The 22,256-nt window shown below is 40.6% G+C and overlaps 1 protein-coding gene across 1 annotated transcript in view; it reads right to left on the reverse strand.

The window, feature by feature from the left end:
- Window positions 1–1,865: 1,865 nt before the first annotated feature.
- LOC137326017 (ankyrin-2-like) overlaps window positions 1,866–22,256 on the reverse strand; it is a 418,648-nt gene continuing 398,257 nt past the window's right edge. The window contains exons 46-53 of the mRNA XM_067990953.1: window positions 20,464–20,800; window positions 16,005–16,299; window positions 13,960–14,049; window positions 11,105–11,188; window positions 10,733–10,897; window positions 7,802–7,981; window positions 5,821–5,912; window positions 1,866–3,602 (exon numbers count right to left, since the gene is read on the reverse strand). Of these exons, the coding sequence (XP_067847054.1) occupies window positions 3,419–3,602; window positions 5,821–5,912; window positions 7,802–7,981; window positions 10,733–10,897; window positions 11,105–11,188; window positions 13,960–14,049; window positions 16,005–16,299; window positions 20,464–20,800 (1,427 nt within the window). The 3' untranslated portion in view covers window positions 1,866–3,418. The remainder of the gene's footprint in view (window positions 3,603–5,820; window positions 5,913–7,801; window positions 7,982–10,732; window positions 10,898–11,104; window positions 11,189–13,959; window positions 14,050–16,004; window positions 16,300–20,463; window positions 20,801–22,256) is intronic.

The raw sequence follows: 22,256 nt of genomic DNA on the forward strand, positions 1-22,256 counted from the left end.
TGTTTCTATGCTTTTTACCTTGATGTATATTGGAAAATTTACAGAAAACAAAAAAAAACATGGCATATGTACACATTGGCATGGCCAGCTCATCATGCTACAATACATATAGCTGATAATTGTATACAGTAATTGACATGATTTAATTTAGATAGTTACAAAAATAACTTACCAGTATCCAAGGAGGTCTCTTGTTTACTCGTGAAGATAAAAATTAGGTAAATCAAGCAACACTCAGTATTTTTCTTTTGTTATAGGCTGTCTTCTCAGGTCTTTATCGCGGACTACCTTTAAATGTGTTATCATTTCAAGGTTGTTGAGCTGTTTTCTGTATTCCTCAGTATCACGAGTAATGTTGATCCGATTTTTTTGGGGGCATTGCACACTTTGAAATTGCATTTCAATGTTCAGTACTTGTACTTATTTTGTTGGGAAAGACTATAATAACCTTTTTTATTTTTAGAGATTGATTTGCCATCTTTTTCTACCCTAAATAAAACTGTGATATAAGCTTGAGTTTGCAATCCATTTATTGCGATTTTTCTGCCAGTGCAAAATGATAAAGGTTTTATTGATAAAGGTCAGGTTGTTCATTTTTGAGGGTTAAGTAGGTTGACAAACATGATTCCGTTGGACTCTCTTTTGGATGGATTAACTTGTTGATAGCTGTATATTATTGCAGAAGATGTACTCTTACAACTTTCTGTTAACTATAGCTGAAGTCGGTGTCACTAGGTTCACTAGTTCTGGCTGTGTACACTTTAGGATATTATAAATAGCTTAGTGGTATAAACTGGGCGACATGGACATGTTGGGCCGAAGGGCCTGTTTCCATGTTGTAAACTTCTATGATTCTATGATTCTATGATAAATGTTTGTATATGACATGGTATTGTTTTGAGGTTACATTTGGCTGGGAGAAATTCATTAGTTTATATCAGGCAAATGTATTGTGCCACAGAGTGATATGATGAAATGTCACCCCCAGGAGCGACTGCACAGCGAGTTTCCCATTCTCAGTCATGCCATCAGCGGTGCCAAATCTAGGCCGGAGGCTTCTCCACAGGAAAGGAGGATGAGTCACTGAGGGTCACTCATACACCCACTGACGGCCGGTTACACTCCAGCGCTAGCAGAGACTAAGCAGCAGGCCTCCTGCCCACACTCACAGTGTGGAACAAAGACAACTAAAGGGAAGGAGGGGAAAAAAATTGAAATAACTTACTAATCATCAACATTTGCAGAAAGAGCTGATTGAAAAAAAAAGGAATAATTTATTTTGATATCAACATATTAAATCAAAGTTGAAAAGGTTATCTTTAAATGTCTTGATTTACAAAATTATAAACACTGTTCCATCTGTAAAGGAGCAGTGTTGTCATAGTGGTCATTCTTCGAAACAGCCTCAGTTCCGGGAACAGCCTGGTTTGAAAACTCTGTAGCAAAATCACCATACTGGTCAACAGCAAAAGTTTGTTTTGCAGTTTGCAAACTTCTGCAATACAGATTTCTGAACTTTACCTAATTTTATAAATGATCCAAGTAATTAATTACTAGCACCACATGTCACTGTGGTAACAGTGTGTTTCAAGACTTTTGCAGAGTTTTTTTCATACAGAATATTATGTATACAAACCTGGAAAAGTATTTTGAAAGACATGGTGAAAATGGCCTTCTCCAGTTCTTTCCGAAAAAGCTAAATATATTTTTGTTAAAGATTTTTGACATTAAAAACAAAGTAGAAGAATTATTTTGATTTTATTGCCAAAACCTGATTGGAAGCCTTCAATCCCCTAACACCTGCAAGACCGTCACAATCATTCATAAGGATCTTATTGTTTGGGGAAAAAAAAGTAATCATAGACTTTTTACATGTAACACTTGTACATTTTATTTTAATTAAATCAGCCATTTTACACATTGCAGTTGCTATGTATTTGTTAGTGTTTTAATTTTGCTTCCATTTATCTTTATTCTAATACATGCCCTCATAGATATCATATACAATATTTGTTATCACCATGGGAACAAGATGCTGATTCGTCAACTTAAAATTCACTTCTTCTCAGTTCTGAAGTTCTTTGATTACACAGCAAAAAAATAAATAAAGTAAAAGGTATAAACCAAAATGTAATTACAGAGACATCATCTGCGCTGCAAGTAACACCACATGGCATGGCCAGAACAGTTACACACTCTCTCTGTTGGTTCTTGTAGTCAGTCAATGCAGGCCTAGACACTGACAAAACAGGACTGACATTCTGCCTGCACTGATTGAGTGAGTTAATAATAGATTTATTTAACATTCTGAGCACTGAGTGAATATTGTCCTCATATTAACAAGTTTTCTGTACCATAATAACTTAAAAAAATCTACAATAAAGAATACATTGAAGGGTAGAACTGAACAATTAAAAATACTATATATTTATGATAATCGTTTCCTGTTTTTTATTGTTTCTCTTTTTTTTGTTGAGGCAGCGAGCTGAAACATTTCCCCAGTGCAAAGATGGTTAAACAACCGTATAGATGATTACAACAGCTATAAATACTACATGCATGTACAAAAAGAAGCCAGTCTTGTTACGTAATGCTGAGATAACCAAAGGATTCTGTCTTTTTTTGTAAAGTTCATCTCAATTCCCATTATCTACAGTGCAGGTGCCAGTAGAAAGTACCAGACCACAGATACAAGACTATGTGGTTTGGTGGAAGCAGTGAAGAAAGTTGCAAATTTCTCGAAACAAGTATGGCAGCATGAATTACACGACCAAATGTAGCCTGCCACACACCCACTGTTTAAATTCATACTAATGCAATTAATGCAGAAATGTCTGATACATTAAGTACAGGTGCTAGCATATTTATTAAGCTATTTGACTTTGAGAAGTTTTGAGGGACTGTAAGATTCTTAAGTGCTCCCTACTAGGCCTGCACACTCACAATCTGTTACTATGGCGACATTTAGTCAGACTCAATTCGGCAATGAAGAAAGGATCTTGTGTTTGGTGGTGATTGGTGTAGTCAAGGTAGGCAGTGTCTTAGTTTCACAAGCTGAAACACTTTTGCTATTTACATTTTTGTGTCGTAAAGTCCTTCTGCGACAGAAAATGAGAAGAGGCCTGTGGATGAAGTATTTCTGAATTTCAGAATAGTTGTTGCAGATTGGAGGCAGCAACGTTAGCATGTTCCTAATACAGCCATATGAGGAAGCTCTAGTGTTCAAACAGTATTAGTCATCCAAGATATGGATGCCATCTTTGGTCACAAATTTACTTATGGTAAAAGAGAAAAGGCTAATTCAAATCTACCTTTCCGCACAGGTACTCCAGCGTCTTCAGATGGAAATAATATACAATTTCTTCATGTGAGCAAACTGTGCAGTAGTAACAGAATAGATATGTGTGATTTGAGCTGTTTATTTTTGCTCCTGTTTCCAGTCCTCACTGCAAAAACGACCAAGAAGTTGTTGTAGGTCGTGTTTCAGATCATCTTTTTGTAGTGCTTCAGGCACGTCCTCCAGCCGCTCCTCATGTATATGCTTCCCCTCCCGATCCTTCACCACAGTCCTCTTCTGTGTGCTAGCTTTACTCATGGTCGCCCTGGATAAAGGGGCAGAGGGAGGAAAGCAGAGAGCAGATGGAAAACAGACAGAGAAAGAGAGAGGGGGAAATCCAGTGAAGGAGAGGAGAAAGGGGGAAACCAGAGAAACAAAGTTTAGTATAATGCTTACCCGACATGACTATGTTTTCCAAACAGCCTCTTTGCTAATTATTTGAAAAACAGAAAAGACAGCACTCTTCCATCTGTATAGTGGGTTATTGCAATAAATAGGAAGGATTGTTAAATATTTACCCTCATGCTTTAGCACCGTAGAAAGGAAAACCATTGATAGAAATTGGAAGGGACATCTGACTAAAGTGGCAAAGTGCAGACTGGATTCCTAAATTTTAAATAATCTTTTACCATTCCCCCCAGTGGCATGAACAGACAGCTGGAGTCCTGCTCTGATGAAGAAACAGCATGCATGTAAAAAGAGAATGTAAAAGAAATAAATAAGGCATTTACACTCTGCTTGCACATGTTCATCTGGCACTTTCTGAAGCCGCATGTGCATATTTCACTCAGTTATTAGGCACAGCAGTCGGCTGCTTCAGTTTACTGACTGAGGGGTACAATTGTGCAGGTAAATAAGATTTGAAAACAAGGAATTCCCATGAGTGACATAGGGGACAGAATTCCTATCAACAGGGGTAAGTATGTGAAAAGTGAAAATAATCCATCATTATCATCAGATGCACGTTCAGGTGCTAGTTCAAAAATATTTTTGTGGGGGAATGAATTTTGTACTTAAAGCAAGTCACTGGTAAGAAACGAAGGGGTAGAAATGAGTATGCATGCGTCCATTTCTCGCGCATTAAATGGGCGCAAAGCATCCCAACTTAGCAGTGGAACAGCCTGCGCCCAATCTGCGCAGGTGTTGCTCCCACTGCTAAATTCACGGTGCCCTTTTGTTAGATGACCCAGGCTAACAAAATGACGTTAGGCCCACTTACTTATGTAAATCGGGCCTGTCCCTGTCAAAATTCTACAGCAGCCCTTGCGGCCGCCAACTCCAGGTAAGTTAAAAAATATTATTTTGTCCAAAAAAAAATCTGTGGAGCCAGGTAGAGCACAAGTGCTCTTTCGGCTGTACAGGGGCCACGATCGCTGCCCCCAACCTCCGTGCTCCAAATTCCCCCTCCCTGGACTTACCTTAGGGCTGCTGCCGGTGAAGCAGGCGGCCCGACATTGATGTCTTGGCCTGTGGATGCACAATCAAGTATGCTGATGAGGCCCAAGGACCCAGATAAAAATCTACCACAAGGCGTTTCCAATTTTTGCTCTCAGTGTTAGCATCAAGCACTCATAAGAACCTTACAGCCAGCAGAGAGTTGGGTTCACTCAGGTCTACAGTGTATACAAGAGATTTGAAATTACATTGTATGAAAATGAAGATTAGGCAGTGCCCATTGAACTGTACCCCAGCATAAGTCTTCAGGAGAGGAGTGAAGGATATTGGAACAAATCCTGCCCTCTCCAAAAAAAACCACAGAAAAATGTAATATGGAGATGTTGAGGTACCCATGGTTTTTGACATAAATAGCAGACATGGTAAATCCTCTGTTTCTGTGTTCACAGTGGACAAAAAGATTAAAGATTAAAGATTAAAGAGTTCATTGTAAGGAAGCAGTCTATTACCCTGCATGTATACTTATTACATTATGCTGTATATATGTTTCCATGTTGACTGAATGTTATTTAATGCTTTATATGACTGCAATTAACACTTGGTAATTTATGCTAATTATTCATTTCAAATTATTTACAAAAAAGGGCTGTTTTCTCAACCGCTGGATTAAATGGCTTCTCAATGTGTTTTTTAAAACAAATACACAGACACACACAAAATGAGCCTTGGTGAAATAGTTTTATTTCATTTTGTGTCTGTTTTTCCCAGCAGAAACTATCACGGCTAACACCAACTGCCAGCAATCTTCTTTTATAGCTTAGAGCTGTAGTAAAAAGCACTTCAGAACAATAAAACAGTTTAAAAACACACCAGCAGGTTTCAGACAGCTCCATGCAATTTCTCTAGAATTACTTTGATTAATTGTTAGTGTACACTGATCACGTTGTGTTAAATTACACGACTATGACTACTTTCCAAACACTACTCGTCCACTAGTGGTAGGAGGTTCAGACAGACCTCCGCTACGTGTTAGTCGGTTAGTAATACTACCTACTGAAGAAACAAGAACACTACGGGGTAACCCAAACCTTTTAATAACTGATCCATCCTCTTTTACAATCTCTCTCTGAACTACATTTGGGATGTGGACCTTTCCATGGTTCCCTGCAAAACTTAGAGCCTGAGCAGAAGGAAAACAGTACAAATATATAAAACAGCCACGAATATTGCAGCACTTACAATCTGTGTAAACCTCTCAAAGGATAAGAAACAAAAAAATGGCACAATAATCATGCGTTTCCCGAGAGAGGAAAACTTACTGCAGTTTCTATCAAAGTGACCCAGATAAGTTCTCGGACTGCTGGAGATGCCTTAATGTAGCTTACTTAATCATTAGCCTCATCATACTCGAGGTTACCCTAGGTAGAGCCTTATTACTCCACTGTTAAAAACTGGGATTGAAATTTTTATTTGAAATAAATATCACTTTGCAAGGTGTACTGAGGTTTACTTGTTGTCACATTGTATCACGCTTGTAAATCAGGAAACATCCAGCAGAGGATGCTGTAGAACTGATAAAGTGATTCAGGATGAAGCCTGAAATCGAGTACTTTCACTTGTTCCGTCATTCTTACCCTCTTTATGGCATTTTCAGGGTGTCATTGGTATTAACTTTTCATATAAGAGATAAAATCTGAACCCTTAACTGCTTTGCCACTGGATTGTAAATACACTGAACCCCATTATATTGCTGGTACATATTTCTGGAAATTTCCTGCTACTCATTACAAAATACACTCAACGGTTACTCTTGCACTGATTTTGCTTCCAAGGGAGCTAATATCAATGTATGCTATGAATTCTGTACATCCATTTTTTTTAAGTTACTAGTTTGACAGAGGCCACTTTGGGGTACCAGAGTACTATTCTATTGATTATTATATACACTCACATATAAGAGTATAAATGAAGATTGCTGTTTGGGGGTTGAGAGTGGGGGATAGTATTGTAGGTTACTCTGGAGATCACACTCACCTGCTATTGGCCCTGCCCTCCTCTCCTGTCAATCATGGACTCTCCGGCACCACTCACCTCTCTCATGCTCTCGATTTCCTGTTCTCTTCTGTTGGGCTTCCAGTCTCCCCTCCCTGCTTGTGCATAGCAGTGGCAGGACGTGGAATGGTCAATTGCATTAAAATCACATTTCCTGCTCTTTGGGGAGTCGTGATGGCAGGGTTCTATACATGGGGTCATAGATTTTTTTCAAGTTTTTCATTTGGAGGAGGCCACTTGGGAACATAGGAACAAGAGTAGGCCAGACATAGTCACCTTTTACATGAGTATATAGAGTAGAAGGGCGTTGATTAACACTTGAGATTCCCACAAGAAGGAGAAATCAGAGAATCAATCAACATGGGTTCCTGTTGCACACTTCCTAATGGTCAGCTTGAGAAGAGCATTGGCAGAGATCTGGAATCAGGTCATCTGCATGCCCACTCATATGGAATGGAAAATGGTATGGAAAATCAAATAAATTCAAAATGGGGAAAGAAATAATAAATCAAATAAATTGTTAAACTATCCATAAACTGTACAACAAAAATCTTTAACTGGGACAGAAAATGACCAGGTTGCAGGCTGTACCATGGCTTAGAATGTTCTGCATTTAGTCAAGGTCAGATGGATCTCCAATCAGTCCTAGCTCCCCATCAGGTCCAGAGACCTGAGAAAAAGGCTGTGTCGGTATAGGCAAATACAAGGATGAGTTAGAATTAAAAATCTAAGATAATTACATTTGTGTAAAAGTATTTTAACCAGAAAGTTATCAAATTATGATTGGAATGCTCCAAAAGGAAAAGTTGAGATTAAATAGAATTTCAAAATGTGAGCTCTTTGTACATTGTTTCAAGACTTGATCAATTATTTAAAATGACCAGCCTAAACAAAATAAATCATACTTAAATTTGTCGGCCTACATATTTTACAACATTTTTATTCTGAATTACATTTTGTGGAAAAGTTAAAAAAAATTAATTGAATAAAAAGAGTAAGGATTTGAAAGTGTCATACCATATTAAAATCATCTTTGGCTGTTGGAAGGTCAGAAGCTAACTTGGGGTCTCCGAGGTGTTTCTCCATTCTGTCTCCATGGATGACAGTTTTCTTGATGACCTTACTGACTTTACGACCCTCAACCTGCTCTAACTGGAATTCAGTGCCAGAAGCTATTTGTGGTTCTGAAAAGGTCATCTGTAGGTACACACAGAGGATTTTGTGATAATAAGTATTCTATACCTCTATAAACACAATAACACCTAGAAAAAATTAGAGCAAAAACTAGCGGATGTCGCAAAGTATAAAAACAAAAAATGCTGGAAATATACAACATGTCAGTCAGTAAAAAGACAGGTTATTGAGTTTTAGTTGTACACCCTTCATCAGAATATGATGCCAAATTGTTCAGTAGAATCAGGAACTTAGAAGCAGGAAATAAATTATAACTGGATTTAGATAAATTGGGAAAATGGAACCAAGGCCGGCAGATGTCCTTCAATGTAGAGAAGTGTGCAGAATTTGGGTATAGAATATAACATGAGTGGGTGTAGGTTAAAGGTGAAAGGGAGATTTGGGAGTGGTCATTGACCATTCTTTAAAGGTTCAAGTGCAGTGAGGGGCAGCTGTAGCCAAAGTGAACAGGGTTCTGGGCTGTACTGTCTGGGCTATTCAATAAAACTAGGACCACCATAGTAAGTTTATATAAGGAGTCAGTGAGACCTCAACTGGAGTACTGTTCAAAGGAACGAAAGTGGGCCGGGTTTTACAACAGGCAGGTAGATCTTCTCCACCATGTTACCGCCCAGCTGGCAAAGTTGAAAATGACCCCCACTGTTTTGTTATGACAGGAATATTATACCATGTAATTCACAATGCAGTAATTACGAGGGGAGTGTTTACACCTAGTCAGCGCTTTCCTAAAAGGCGTAAGCGGATTGCCTTCAGGAAAGCAGCTAAGATGGAAATGTTCCTATAAACCACTGTGCAACTACTCCTTGTGGAAAAAGTGTTCTAAATAGGCACATTCTGAGGTCAATTAGAGGCTCATTGCTGTTGCCCAAAGTTTCTCTACATTCACAATTGCTCATATATCTCTACCTCCTTCACTTGAAGAAAGGCTAGGTTATCAAGCTCGGATGAAGCCAGCAGGAAATAATTGTCTTTCTTTTTAAATACTTTTTTGAAATTGTTTAATTGTGATTTGTTGCTGTAATGTGATTATGATACTTGAGGCAATCAGATGCAAGTATGACACTTTCAAGTGTAACATTATGAGGTGTGACAGACATCCTATGTGCAACTCTTTAATATGTGTATTAGCAAATCTACTGTATTGCAGCTCACTGTAAAGCAGAGGACGCAGTAAAGGACAGCAGCATTATACCAGTAATCCGTAATGTATTATCCTTCTGCTAAAGTGTAGATTTGTGTCCTGTTAATGCTACAAAGTCTAATTGCTATTATGAAATCACAAGGTCAGTTTACACAGAGGTGAATTAAGAGACTTCAGACATTCTGGTGCTGATATTTTGGGTTCCTGGAAGGTCCCTTCATTTGTACTTTTTTGGAGTATGATACAGAAAATTTGAATGTGACACTTGAGGTGTGACAGACAGGAAATGTGCAATATATATACCACTTCTATAATATATAGATTGAAAATGTTGCATAAAGTATGTACTATCACACATTGCCTGTAACACTAACATTTCCTGTAACGCTTCACCATAACACTTCTCAGTGACACAATCATAGTCAAATTTATTATAATTATCCACAAATTTATTTTAATCTAGGCAAATTTATTTTACTTACCTCTGATTGGCTCATTCTTCCCACATCACTAACTCCCATACCTGGTTCCCTAGCCCCAACTCCCAGACTGGAATGGCATTTAATTCACTGGCTGCTGGCACCTGACTATGCAGCTTTAGTGGTGTTGGCACATTATGGTAAATTAAGTATAAAGGTCAGACAACTGAAGTGCAGATGCACTTAGTACCTGAGCAGCGCATGGACTACATTATCACCTGCCCCCCCTCAAATAAACTGTTACCATTCAAGAGCTTTTGGAATTTAGCAGGCATGTCCTAGTTCTGGTCCTGGCTTTCCCCAACTGTATTACCAATCCCCTTTTGTTTATTTTTTCTTTCATTTGATTGCCTCACTTTGGTACAGTTCCATAGTTTGCAATTGCACTCTAGTAACTTGTCCAAGTAGCCATTATTTATGTGTGAGCCCTGTCAATGAATGCCACCTAAGATCAAAAGTCGAGCATTTTGCCTATAATGCATCATGGCTTCTGTCTTTCTGTCACAGTACAAATGGAGTGGAGATCAGTTAACTCAGCACAGGCCAAGAATCGCCTTCCCACTGCTTTGTTTCAGTCAGTCCTATTAAGAGACTCACCAAACTCCTTTTTTCTGTTCTGATGAATGATCTCTATCTGAAATGTTAACCCATCTTTTCTTTTTTTGGATGCTAACGAACTTACTTTGTGTTTCCAGCATTTTCAGTTTTTATGATTAATACTGGTGATTTAGGTTCTGGGCTAGTTGTTCTGAATTTTTGATTACACACCAGACAGTTGTTACTGCATATTTACAAACACTTTCTGAGATCAGTGGCTTTCCCTAGCTGGACGAAGGAGGAAGCCTCCGAAAGCTTGTGAATTTAAAATAAAATTGCTGGACTATAACTTGGTGTTGTAAAATTGTTTACAATTGTCAACCCCAGTCCATCACCGGCATCTCCACATCATGGATACAAACAATGCATGAACTATACAATTGAGAATGATCATTGACCTCAATTTACACCTTCCACATATCCTGGCTCATTTGAACTGAATCAAACTCAGTAATTATTTTAACTTTTGGGAAATAACAATTGATTTAAGAAAATAGAAAGCGCTGTGCCAGTCAGGAGAAGGGTGTTAAAGCTAACCTCTGTCTTGTCACTATCACTTTTCAGTACAGTCCGCTTTAAAACCTTTGAATATTCATCACCATCTTCAATTGTAATTGGTTCTTGCTCTGCTCCTTGCATTATCACTTCTTCCTTTTCAGTGCCATCGGGTGAAACTAAGCGTCTGATAATCTTCCTGGTAACCTTAAAAAAAACGAGAAAATAAATGCTTAATAACTCATTCGTGCACACATAATTCATAATTTCACTTCATTGCACCTCTGTTACTTTTAGTCACTTAACAAGGTGCAATGAAATAAGGAGTATATATGTGTCAATGTCCTTGTCTAGGTCTAAATGGGAAAAAAGGGAATTCTACATCGAGATTATTCACACTTGATACTGCATTACCTTTTTCACAATGGTATTTCCATGTTCATCTGTATATTGTTCTTCTGTGACTGACTCTGGTAGAATATCAGGCATGTCATCAGCCTAGGAAATTAATAATGCTCTATTAATACCATATAATACCTTTACTGTGCCCTATAATGTAATAGATCCTGTTATGATTTTGAGGGGAAAATCATACAGATTCATTTAAGCCATTGCAACTCCTTTGGGATATTTTCTTTGACATACAGGGTTCTACAAGGCAACCTTGTATAGATGTAGCAATTTTCTGAAGGTATTAATAGCACATGGAAATGTCTTCCTTTCTGCGAGAGCATAGTGAATATTCAACCTTCAATTTAATAATACAATGAAGTAGAATCTTTACAATCTTGAAAAAACCCTGTTCTTTTTTGAATGCATTTTTTCTCTATTTTTTAGATCCTCACTGCTGCCATTCCTGAAGAATTGGAAGGTAGATGCCTCCATTGATATCATCAGGGCCATCACCAGTGCTACTGGTTTAAAATAAATCAAATTCCATTTTTATTACAAGGAATTCTGAGATTTCTACTGGCGTTTTGGGGATTGCATTCTGTGATTCTGTCTGTTTTTAACTACAGCCATCCGTTTATTGGTTGTTTTTATTAAATGGGATTTTCTGGAATTTTATTAGTGCCTTGCAAATTACATTCCACAATTTTGTCCATTTTCCCATTATAACTGTAAATCTTGACTATTATCATTGCTGCATTAACACTTCCCAACACAAAACTGGTGAATTACTTTGTATGCAATTTTTACTTCCCCCATTAAATGGGGGCTATCCAATAAACTAGGTGCACCATCTTGCAACCCACTTATAGCTGAGCAAATACAACTGAGCATGGTGGGCCAGCTCAAATGTCACTGAAAACTAGCTTTCAGACTTGCACTTCTGGTTAGGAGTTAAATCCTCAACCAATGCAGCCATCAGTGCACCTGTAATTTATTTGTTACCAACCGATATTAATGTAGCAGAGCATCCCAAGATGTTTTGTTGGAGTGGACGGGTATATTAGGAAACAGTTTGGAGAGGTGGCCAAAGACATGGTAGAAGAAATAGATTTTGAGGAGGCTTCTGAAAGGTGGCGAGAGATGGAGACTATTGGAGGGGTTCAGTAAGAGAATCCCAGAGTTAAGGAATATGAAGGCTGAAGGCTCTACCATTGATGGTGGAGCAGACAAAGGGGGAAGTACAGCAGACTATAAATGTATAAGTGCCAGATGCGGACTTGGATGTAGGGCTAGAAGTGGATGCATAGGTAGGATGAGGCAAACCTATGTAGGGATTTGTAGACAAAGGTGAGGATTTTGAAATAATTGCACTGGGTATTGGACAGCCAGTAGAGAATGGCTATAAAAATTGGCTGGCTATAAGAATTGGCTGACAGGTGCTTGGAACTTAGTGCATAATACAGTGCGAGCAATGGAGTTTTGGGCAAGTTCGGGTTTGTGCAGGGAGGAGCGACAGAGCCTGTCGAGAAAAGCACTAGTCAAGTCAAACCTGGAGATGGTGAAGACATGGATGAGAGTTTTAGTGACAGTGAGGGTGAAGTAGAGATGAGGGCAAGTGAAAGTGAAATAACTTGATTTTAGAATGGATGTGTAGTCTGAAGCTCAAGCGATATTCTTGCTTACTGATTTTTTTCACTTCTTTTCCATCCCCAAACAAAAGGTTTGAAATGGTAGAAGCCACATAAACATACAGGAAAATTATTTTCAATGGTGCAAGGAATGGTAACAATGCTTACAAGGTGACAGAATAAAGGATGATGGGGTATATTTTCCTTTGTTTGCTATTTTTAGAAAAAAATAGATATGAATGAGAAATGGTGCTCTGCACTCGATATACTCATGTCTACATTTTTTTGGTAAAATTAGCAGAGGAAAATAAATCTGGATGAAATTATCTGAATGCGTTCACGTTATTTTTGCTCGGTAATCTTTGAAAAGTAAGGGCCGATTCTGCAGCCACGCATTCATAATATAGAACAGCACTCACATGGAACTTTGACTGGAACATCGTGGGCATGCAGTATCCAATTTTGCTTCCATTTAAATTAATCCATTTTGTTAACAAAAAATGTAGTACCATCAGTAAAGGCATTTACTGTGTAAAAATTAGTAAATGTTCTACAAATTGGTACAAATGAACCCTAGTTAAACTGGTGGGAGAAGAAGGATCTTCGGACATCACCTTTCTCTCCAATCTCCCCGCACCCCCCTCCCCTCCCCAGCATGCCACTGAACTATAATAAGGTGACATTTTACTTGATAAAGATGGACCATTACTATTTGGTGCAAAGTATAGAGATTTTGAGGCTTTTAAAAAAAAAATATAGTGACAACTGTTGTAAAGCTGTTGATACATATTCAGATTTGATACCAATACCTGAAAATGTAATGTTCTTGCCTTCTGCTGATGGGCTACGTTTGCAAGACTAACTGGGGTCAGTTAAACATAAACCCATGAATAGATGTACTTTATGTAAACTTATGTAGTCACAAGCACAGCAAATTTCAAATGAAAAAAAAATGATCAATAGCAGTGGACACTTAAAACACACACCATTCAAGCAATAGTGAAAAGAAAAGAAATTGCAGGCAATGAGGAGATCTCTTCCTATGTCTTAAAACAGGTAAACTTTAATCTATGTAAATATTCTATCAAATGCTAAGGGCCACAGCTATTCACACCATGCCACGAATCCCAGCATGCACCAGTACAGAAAACGGATAACGCTGATTCCGTGCAGACAAACAGCTTGCTCTAAGTTGAGAACTAGCACATTCTAAACTTGATCAAAGACCAGCATTCCTGCATTGGGTACCTGAATGATCACCCGTCGGCGGATGACCCTGGTGGTTACTGTCTCCTCATCTGAACTACTTTCCAGTTCCCCCAGTTCTTCTGCTATCTCCTGGGGAAGGCAGTCAAGCAGACAGGATTGCAATGCTGACAGACTAAAGCCCCACATTATTATCAACCAGATAGGCTTATCCTTTTTTAAGGCTGCACTTTGCTTTAATCTACCACCTTTTGAGGAATTATTTCATGTTTTCCATGAGTTAACAATTTAAATACTGGATTCTTGGTTGTAGCTTTCAAAATCTGCATTTACTTTCTTTCACTTGACATCTATCAGATTATGCTTTTGGCACCACTGAATTTTCTGAGGACATGAAAGGCTTTAAATAAATGTAAGTTCTTTCTTAAGCTTAAGAACATTATAAGGTTAAACATTTTTGTTACTAGTATCTATGGAGTAAAATATGAACCTTATTTTATTTTTAAATTGAAAACTACTGACCCAAAGTTTCTTGTCCTCACAGATTTTTTTTGAACATTTTTAAATTTTTCTTCCCTTTCCTGACCTCCTTCACAGCATGTGTCTACCTCAAGTGACCTGCTCAAAGGCATCGACCAATACTGTTCCAAACAGGCCAGTCTGAAATGCACAAGAGTGGACTGTGGCTGACATTCCTTTCATCCATGTGAGGAAGCGGGAAATGTCTCAATTTTTCCCCACAGTGATGCAGCTGAGATGAGAATCAATGGCACAATATCAGTGGCCACCATTCTGTGCCACCACATATTGCCACTCAAATGTATTGCATCAACATGCCACCCACTTTTCACTGATTTTTAATGGAGCTTAAATTCAGATTAAACAGACAAGTTTGGTTAGTCCAGAGGCAGCCTATTTTAAATGAAAATCACTTTGCTGCAAAAACGATTTTCTGTCGTAAAATCGTACAAGCATTGTTCTCCTAAAAAAGAGGGGCTCTGACCTCATTAAAGGTAAGATTACTCATTCTTGCACTACAGACTGGTCTGCTAATAGAACTATTTAGAAAAGCACCTTGGAATAAAGTACTGTTATTGTTAGTATCCTGTGTCTGAGTCTATTCTAATAGAACCCTATTACCACCCAAGAAAGCAGTTTCCTACCAGCAACAACAACTTGCAAATATATAGCACCTTTAACATAGTAAAACATCCCAAGGCACTTCACAGAAGCATAATCAGACAAAAACTGACACTGAGCCAAAGAAGCAGACATTAGGACAGGTGACCAAAAGCTTGGTCAAAGTGGTAGGTTTTAAGGAGGGTCTTAAAGGAGGAGAGAGAGATGGAGTGATGGAAAGGTTTAGGGAGGGAATTCCAGAACTTAGGGCCAAGACAGCTAAAGGCACGGCTACCAATGGTGGGGTGAAAGAAGAGGGGGATGGACAAGAGGCCAGAGCTGGAGGAATGCACAATTCCAGGGGAGTTGTAGGGCTGGAGGTGGTTACAGAGAGGCCAGGGAGGGATTTGGACACAAGGATGAGAATTCTAAAGTGAAAGGATTTGGGGACCAGGAGCCAATGTAGGTCAGCAAGCACAGGGGTGATGGGTGAATGGGACTTGGTTAAGCAGAGTTTTGGATGAGCCCAAGTTTATGGAGGTTGGAAGATCTCCATGATAGGTAAAAATCAGAAAGCTAGTGTAGCAATAAACACTGGCTACCAGCAGGTGGAAAATCAAGTAAGCAACAGCAATAACACTGCACTTTGGTATTTCTCCAGAAAAATTACACTCCATTTTTCTTTTATTAGCGACTTATATACTGCCAGTTGTTCAGTTCAGATTCTGGAGGTCCATAACTGGCTCCCTGTGTTTGTACTATTGGACTTGTAAACTCAGTGTTTTGTGGATCTATGATTCTGTAGATGGGATAAGGGAGTGGGATTTGGTAGTGTAATTGCACAGACACTGGTCTCTTAGAATCCAATTGGAAGGAGTGCCAGTATAAACGTGAATAGCTTCTCTCATGTCATGTTCTTTTTATAAAAATCTGTTCAGTACACTGGGGTCTCACAGTTCCATTCTTACCTTTTCTAGTGATTCCTCCTCAAAGGCTTTCTTAATGTTCTCCGGCTGTTCCCCTGTTGTTTCCACTATAGTGGGGCCAGCTGCCGGGGGAGCTTGCAGCCCCTCACAAACTTGAACCTCGTCAGGCTCTTGTACAATGGGACTTTGTTCCTCTATCCTCAGCGTTACCAGCTCTGCAGGTTGCTCGATTGCCTCTTCTTCCTCCTGGACATCAGACTTTTCCAGTTCCTTGCATTTTCCTCTAAGGAAATCAGTGAATTCCCCACCAGGAACTGCAGACTCTGGGCTCTTCACTCTGTCCATAAGAATTTTAATGTCATGGGGATATTACATACATTTGGATATTAATAACTAAAGCCAGAGATTGATTTTGAAACTCTTCTCCCTCCCTCACTATTCTGATTTACTTTAGTATAAGTTCGCCCGATAACAGCGAAGAGTAGAAAGCTGCAGTCAGCGAGGTTCTAATGATCTGCTGGTCAATGACAAGTCCAATCCAAACTTTCAAAATCAATGACCACTGCGCACTCCAGATGAGTTCCAAAAAGACCGTCAGTAAAAGCACAAATGCAATCAGAATTTAGGCACTCTTAAACCAAGAATATCCAGTATAATCTGGTTACCTCAAATTTGTTTAAAAAAACAATGCTGGAGTTCAATAACTGGAAGCTTCTTTGAATGAGGCTCTTTCTGGCATCCAACACAGACAAAGTTCGCACATTCACACACTATGGGCATGAATTTAGCTCGGGAGCAGGGTGGGTGGAATTCCTGACGGGAAACCCGGATGTACGGGTTTCCCAGACGTCCTTATGATTTTGACGTAAGTACGTCGTTTTTTTCTTTTTTGCTGGTTTCCCACCCGATTTAGAGCCCACTTGCTGGACAGGCTGGCTCTAAGTCGGACAGGAGAAGAGCCAGGAAGAGGACGAGATCAGGTAAGTGTTAGATGGGGGGGTCATGGGGGGTCAGGGGTCATCGGAGAGGGGGTCAGTCATCGAGGGGCTGTCAGTCGTCGGGGTGGCGGGGGGCGGCGAGGCAGCATCAGTCATCGGATGTCAGTCATTGGGGGGGGGATCGGAGATCGTTGGGAGGGGCGGAGATTGTGGGGGGTGGTGGCATCAGTCATCGGGTGCAGTCATTGGGAGGGGGTCGGAGATTGTGGGGTGGGTGGAGATCATGGTGGGGGTCACAGATCATGGGGTGGGGTCAAAGATCATGGTGGGGGGGTCGGAGATCATGAGGGGATGGGTCGGAGATTGTGGGAGTGGTCGCTGCAGGTAAGCTTGGGGGAAGCACGCCTTCTCCTCCGCACCCATGAGCTGTGCTATAAAGACATTTACCTGTAGTTTTGGGCCTTCTCGCCTCCTCTCATGTGGTGTGAAGGAGAAGGCCCGGGAATCCTAGCCCCTAGGGGCTAAAATCAAAAAAGTTTTGAAAATTGAAGCCCGCAGCCTCCTTAAAAGCTTTTACTGACCGACCTGCCTCCTAAGAGTGGGTTGGTCGCCCGCCCCTTGTCCTGCCCCCATGAAAACTGGAAATGGGTGGGTTGGGGAGGCAGGTTTTAGGTTTTTGCAATTGTTACTGCCCCCCTGCCCCCAACCCATCCGTTTTTTCAGGCTAAAATCATGCTCTATGTGTTAATATGCCTGACATTCATCACAACAGCATTTCTATGCATTAGAAGAGATTTTTTTGCTGAATCTCACCTTCACTAAAAATTATATTTCCCCTTTAAGTTTCCATGCAAACTGTTCCTACACCACCATGTGTGTCTCACAACAATTAGCTAGTAGAAGACTGTCGCCAATAGGCACACAGTTAACTGGCTTGGTGTGTCCTCCTATTTCCTTCTCTTTTAGTAAAGGACCATTGTGACTCCTCTGTTAGCCTGTTTTTACAGCCCAGCTGAGACCACAGCTCCGGTTTTAACCTTGTCTGCCCGGTGGGAATGATGTGAGCATGAGGTTAAAATGGTGGCTGGGCACTACCCACTACGCCCCTGCAGCATTTTCGCCCCTTGTCAACTTAACTCCTGGGATTTCGGAGGCAGCAAGGCCGCCCGCCGCAGAGCCCGAAAGTGTAACATGGATTTTGCCACAATTTTGCAATGAAACGCGTGAAACCCGCACAGTCCCGGAACCGACAGCAAAAGCTGGCAGCAAGCAAGACCAGGACCAGAAGAGGCCTAGGTAAGTCTGCCCCTTCATCCTCCTCCCTTCCCACCGTCCAGGGCCCCAAACACATCTTCCAGGTGAAACAGCGATTTAATTGCACTTCTTTCAAGTTAGTATACTGTATTCACTGCTCACAATGCGGTATTCTCCATGTTGGGGAGACCAAACGCAGATTGGGTCATCTCGTTGCTGAACGCCTTCGCTTTGTCCACAAGCGGGGCCCTGACCTGCCGGTCGCTTGCCATTTTAATTCCCTGTCGCACTCTGACCTCTCTGTCCTTGGCCTCTTACACTGTTCCAATGAAGCTCAACATAAGCTTGAGGAACAGCACCTCATCTTTCATTTAGGCCCTTTACAACCTTCCAGACTCAACACTGATTTCAATATCTTCAGATCATAACCACTGCTCCCATTTTTTTGGACAGCAAGTGCTGGTAATGGTTCTGCTGTTGTCATTTACAATTATTCCTGATCAATCTTTTGTTTCTTAGCCTGTCCCATTACCATGATGTGGAGATGCCGGTGATGGACAGGGGTTGACAAATGTAAGGAATCTTACAACACCACACTTCAACTGAAGAAGGAGAAAGCCTCCGAAAGCTTGTGATTTTCAAATAAAACTGTTGGACTATAACCTGGTGTTGTAAGATTCCTTATATTTGTCCCATTACCACCTTCCTTGCCTTGCACCATCATCCCTTTTGTCATTTAGTCACTTTTGCCCTCTACCTTATCACAGACCTTCCCTTTTGTTCTTTCCTCCCCTCCCCTCCCTCTCCCCCCTTTCCCTGGCTCTGTATTTGCTCAAAAACTTTAACTCTAACATTTTCCAGTTCTGACAAAAGGTCTTCGACCTGAAACGTTAATTCTGTTTCTTTCTCCACAGATGCTGCCTCACTTGCTGAGCTTCTCCAGCATTTTCTGTTTTTATTCCTAGGTAAATTCAGTTCCTTATGCCATAGAAGAAAACCTTCTGCCTCAGGCTTTCCCCCTCTGCCGAGCGCAATCGTTGGGAATCCCTTCCCCTTTCTGCCCCGGGCTTTCACCCTCCGCTGAGCGCAATCATTGGGAATTCCTCCCCCTTCACTCACATTGTCAGAGATCGTTTCCTTGATTTTCCCGGTGGCGTCCTGCAGCCGTGCAATTTCTCACTCCCACCCATGTTATCCCCACCGGCTTCGGGCACGTGTCAGCACTGGGGCATTTAAATAAGGCTCGAGAGTAAAGATTGTCCGGGATCCATGCTGGTGCCATCATGGGCACTTCCTTCCCACCTCAGCCCCCGTATGCCACACCCCTGCCCCAGGTTAAAATCGGGGTGTGTGAGTTTGTTCCAAACCTATGTCTGAGCAATCTAGTTCAGCATGTGTTTACTTCACTGGACTGCTGTAAGTGGAAGAGTTTTTCAGGCATGACAGACTCTCTGTACTTTTATTCAAGTGTGTTGCTTTATAAATTGGCAAAAGGAACATGACGTATAGACCTAACTGCAATGACTACAAATGATAGATCACTTTGGCTTAGATTTGCACTTGTTTCTGCATTGTACAATTGAGATTTAAACAGACTTTCTAACTTCTTAATTAATATTGCTGTTTGTCATCCATTGTTTTAAGAAAGTCCTGTAATTCATCTCAAGCAGGACAGAAAAGAACTCTGGGCTCAAACTTTCCTCACTGGTTTCAGGACAATTATTTCCTAAGTGTGCCTGACATTGCCATGGAGGAGCACATTATGATAATGTATAAGTAAAGTTTTGTGTTGTCTTCTTGGCAGTTTTGGACCAGTGAAAAACAAAAAGGGGGAGTAGCCTAACAGATAAACAACCATTCTTACCAAAATTTATGAATTATGTAAAAAATGTTATATTTCTGAGTCCAGTTCTCACAACATTGTATCAAAATCGAAATATGATGCACTCTCAGCTGTACCCTTCTCTAACGATTCTTTTTCTTTTGCGCTGGAGAACAGGATAACCCGTTTACTCTCTCCATAATGTGTGCAGTTTCACGCACTAGAAAGCAGTAGAAATTCAAAGTCACAGCTACTAAAGGATAGAAATTACAATTGGTGTTGTTCTTGTGTGAATGCTTAACAGGCTCATATGAAATTCCTCAATGTACTCTGTAGCTATCTTGTCTATTGGCAAAACAGCATTCATGCATGTCTCCAAAATATGATTGAGATAATCTCATCTCATTGCACTAAAAATACTATAAAATCATTTAATAGGTGGATTGGCCACATTAGTCTTTGAAATGTGAACCAAATGAAATCTTACATGGGTCTTTCCTTCTTAGTGTCAGGAGGTGACTTCTGTTTTGCATCAGCTTCATTTTCCTTCTGAGCTTGCTTCAAAAGCTCGGAGATGGACAGTTCCTCCCCCGACTCCTCCAACTGATCCCTTGGCTTTGTTCTGGTCTGTGGGCTGGCTTCCTGAGGTTTACAGCCAGTTATGGAACTATCTTCCTCTGAGACAAGAGGTGGATGTGCTTGAAAGCATTCAACATGGCATTCACGTGCTACTTGTGCTAGATCACCATAGAGCTCTCTGGAAGTTGGGTGCCCAAATCGTGTGGTCTTTGGACTGTACAGGTCTTCTGAGAGTGCAGAGAAACCTGGATGTTGAAAAAGCAATGGGTTTACAAAGCGTTTACAGTGACCTGCTACTATGGACAGTGTTAGGATAACAATGTGTTCTTAGTGTGAACATTTACATCATTTGGCTTTCATGACTACATGATTCAGTAGATTCACATCTAAAATTTCAAAAAATACTTTGTTCCTTGCTCTTCATCTGTGACAGTTCTAAAAACTGATAAGTGCTAGGTATGGCATGAGAAACCATTAGGCACAGTAGTTGACACTCCCTACACTGTACCTAGAATACAGACTCAGTGCACTGTTTCAAGAGTGTCCCTTAAATGGGCACCATTGTGGTGCAGTGTTGGAGAACAAATGTGTGGTACCATGAAATGGTGAGGTGCAGGTTCGATTTCCAAGGGTGAAGGAGGAAATAATGGGGTAGATTTTCTATTTGCCGCCTGGGTTTAAAATTGGGATTGTGGATTGACTGCCCATTATGGAACCTGTCAGATTTTTTTTCCTTTGAAATGAACGGAAATGAAAATCGTGCAGTTTCTATATCAGGCAGCCAAACTGTAATGCTAATTTTACATCTGGGTGGCAAATTGAAAATCTACCCCAAAGTTTCATATTGGGTGAGGTGTTGAAGTATATGATAGTCCTGCCCACCCCATCCTCTCAGTTGAGGAAAATGACTTGAAGACAGAAATCTTGAAACCTGGTCCAAACCCTCCCATGTACACATAGATTTTTTTTTAAAAGATAACAGTGCTCACAAAATCACAGAATCCCTTTGGAGCCGAAAATCCGTGGTCCTTCTCGTGCACTCTCGCTGTAACTCTGGCAGGAGTGCGTGGAAGGGCCACAGATACGTTGGGTTCCAGCCTTCCTTTGGGGTTTCCGCTGGGCCGTATTGGGTGCAGTGCCTCTGTTTGCCCCAGACACGATCAGTGGCATAGGAGGGAACGTTGGCTTGGACCTTCGAAGAAGCAAAAAATTCTAGAGTTCTCTCCCCCAAAACCAGGTCACTCCATCACGGTTTGCAGCCTACTACGGCAGAGGGATGCCTGAGATGCACCCAGTGGCGTGGGTGCCTGCTGCCAATATTTAAACGAAGTGACCTATCTTTGATCCCACAAACTTGGAGTCAGCACCAGAGATCACGGGAGGCTGCATCCTGGCACTTACGCCAGGATATCAGACCTAGTTTTGCAGTTACAGTGAATAAACATTTCAAATGTTTCTTTAGAAGCATATATGGAGACTGATTTGCATTTTCGGCAGTGGCGGAAAACTGGTGGTAGCAGATTGGCCACTCGTTATACACCCCACCCATTTTTGAAGTCAATGCAAGGAAAACTCAGCAGGGTGTACAACAGACGGCCGATCTGCTACCAGTAGTTTTCCGCCACTGCCGAAAATTACCCCCAAGTTGATTTTTATACAAGTTTCATTCAGTGTTACATACTGATTCTTTTATATTGCGAG

This window comes from Heptranchias perlo, chromosome 1 (assembly GCF_035084215.1).
Source record: "Heptranchias perlo isolate sHepPer1 chromosome 1, sHepPer1.hap1, whole genome shotgun sequence".
NCBI classification, from domain to species: Eukaryota; Metazoa; Chordata; class Chondrichthyes; order Hexanchiformes; family Hexanchidae; genus Heptranchias; species Heptranchias perlo.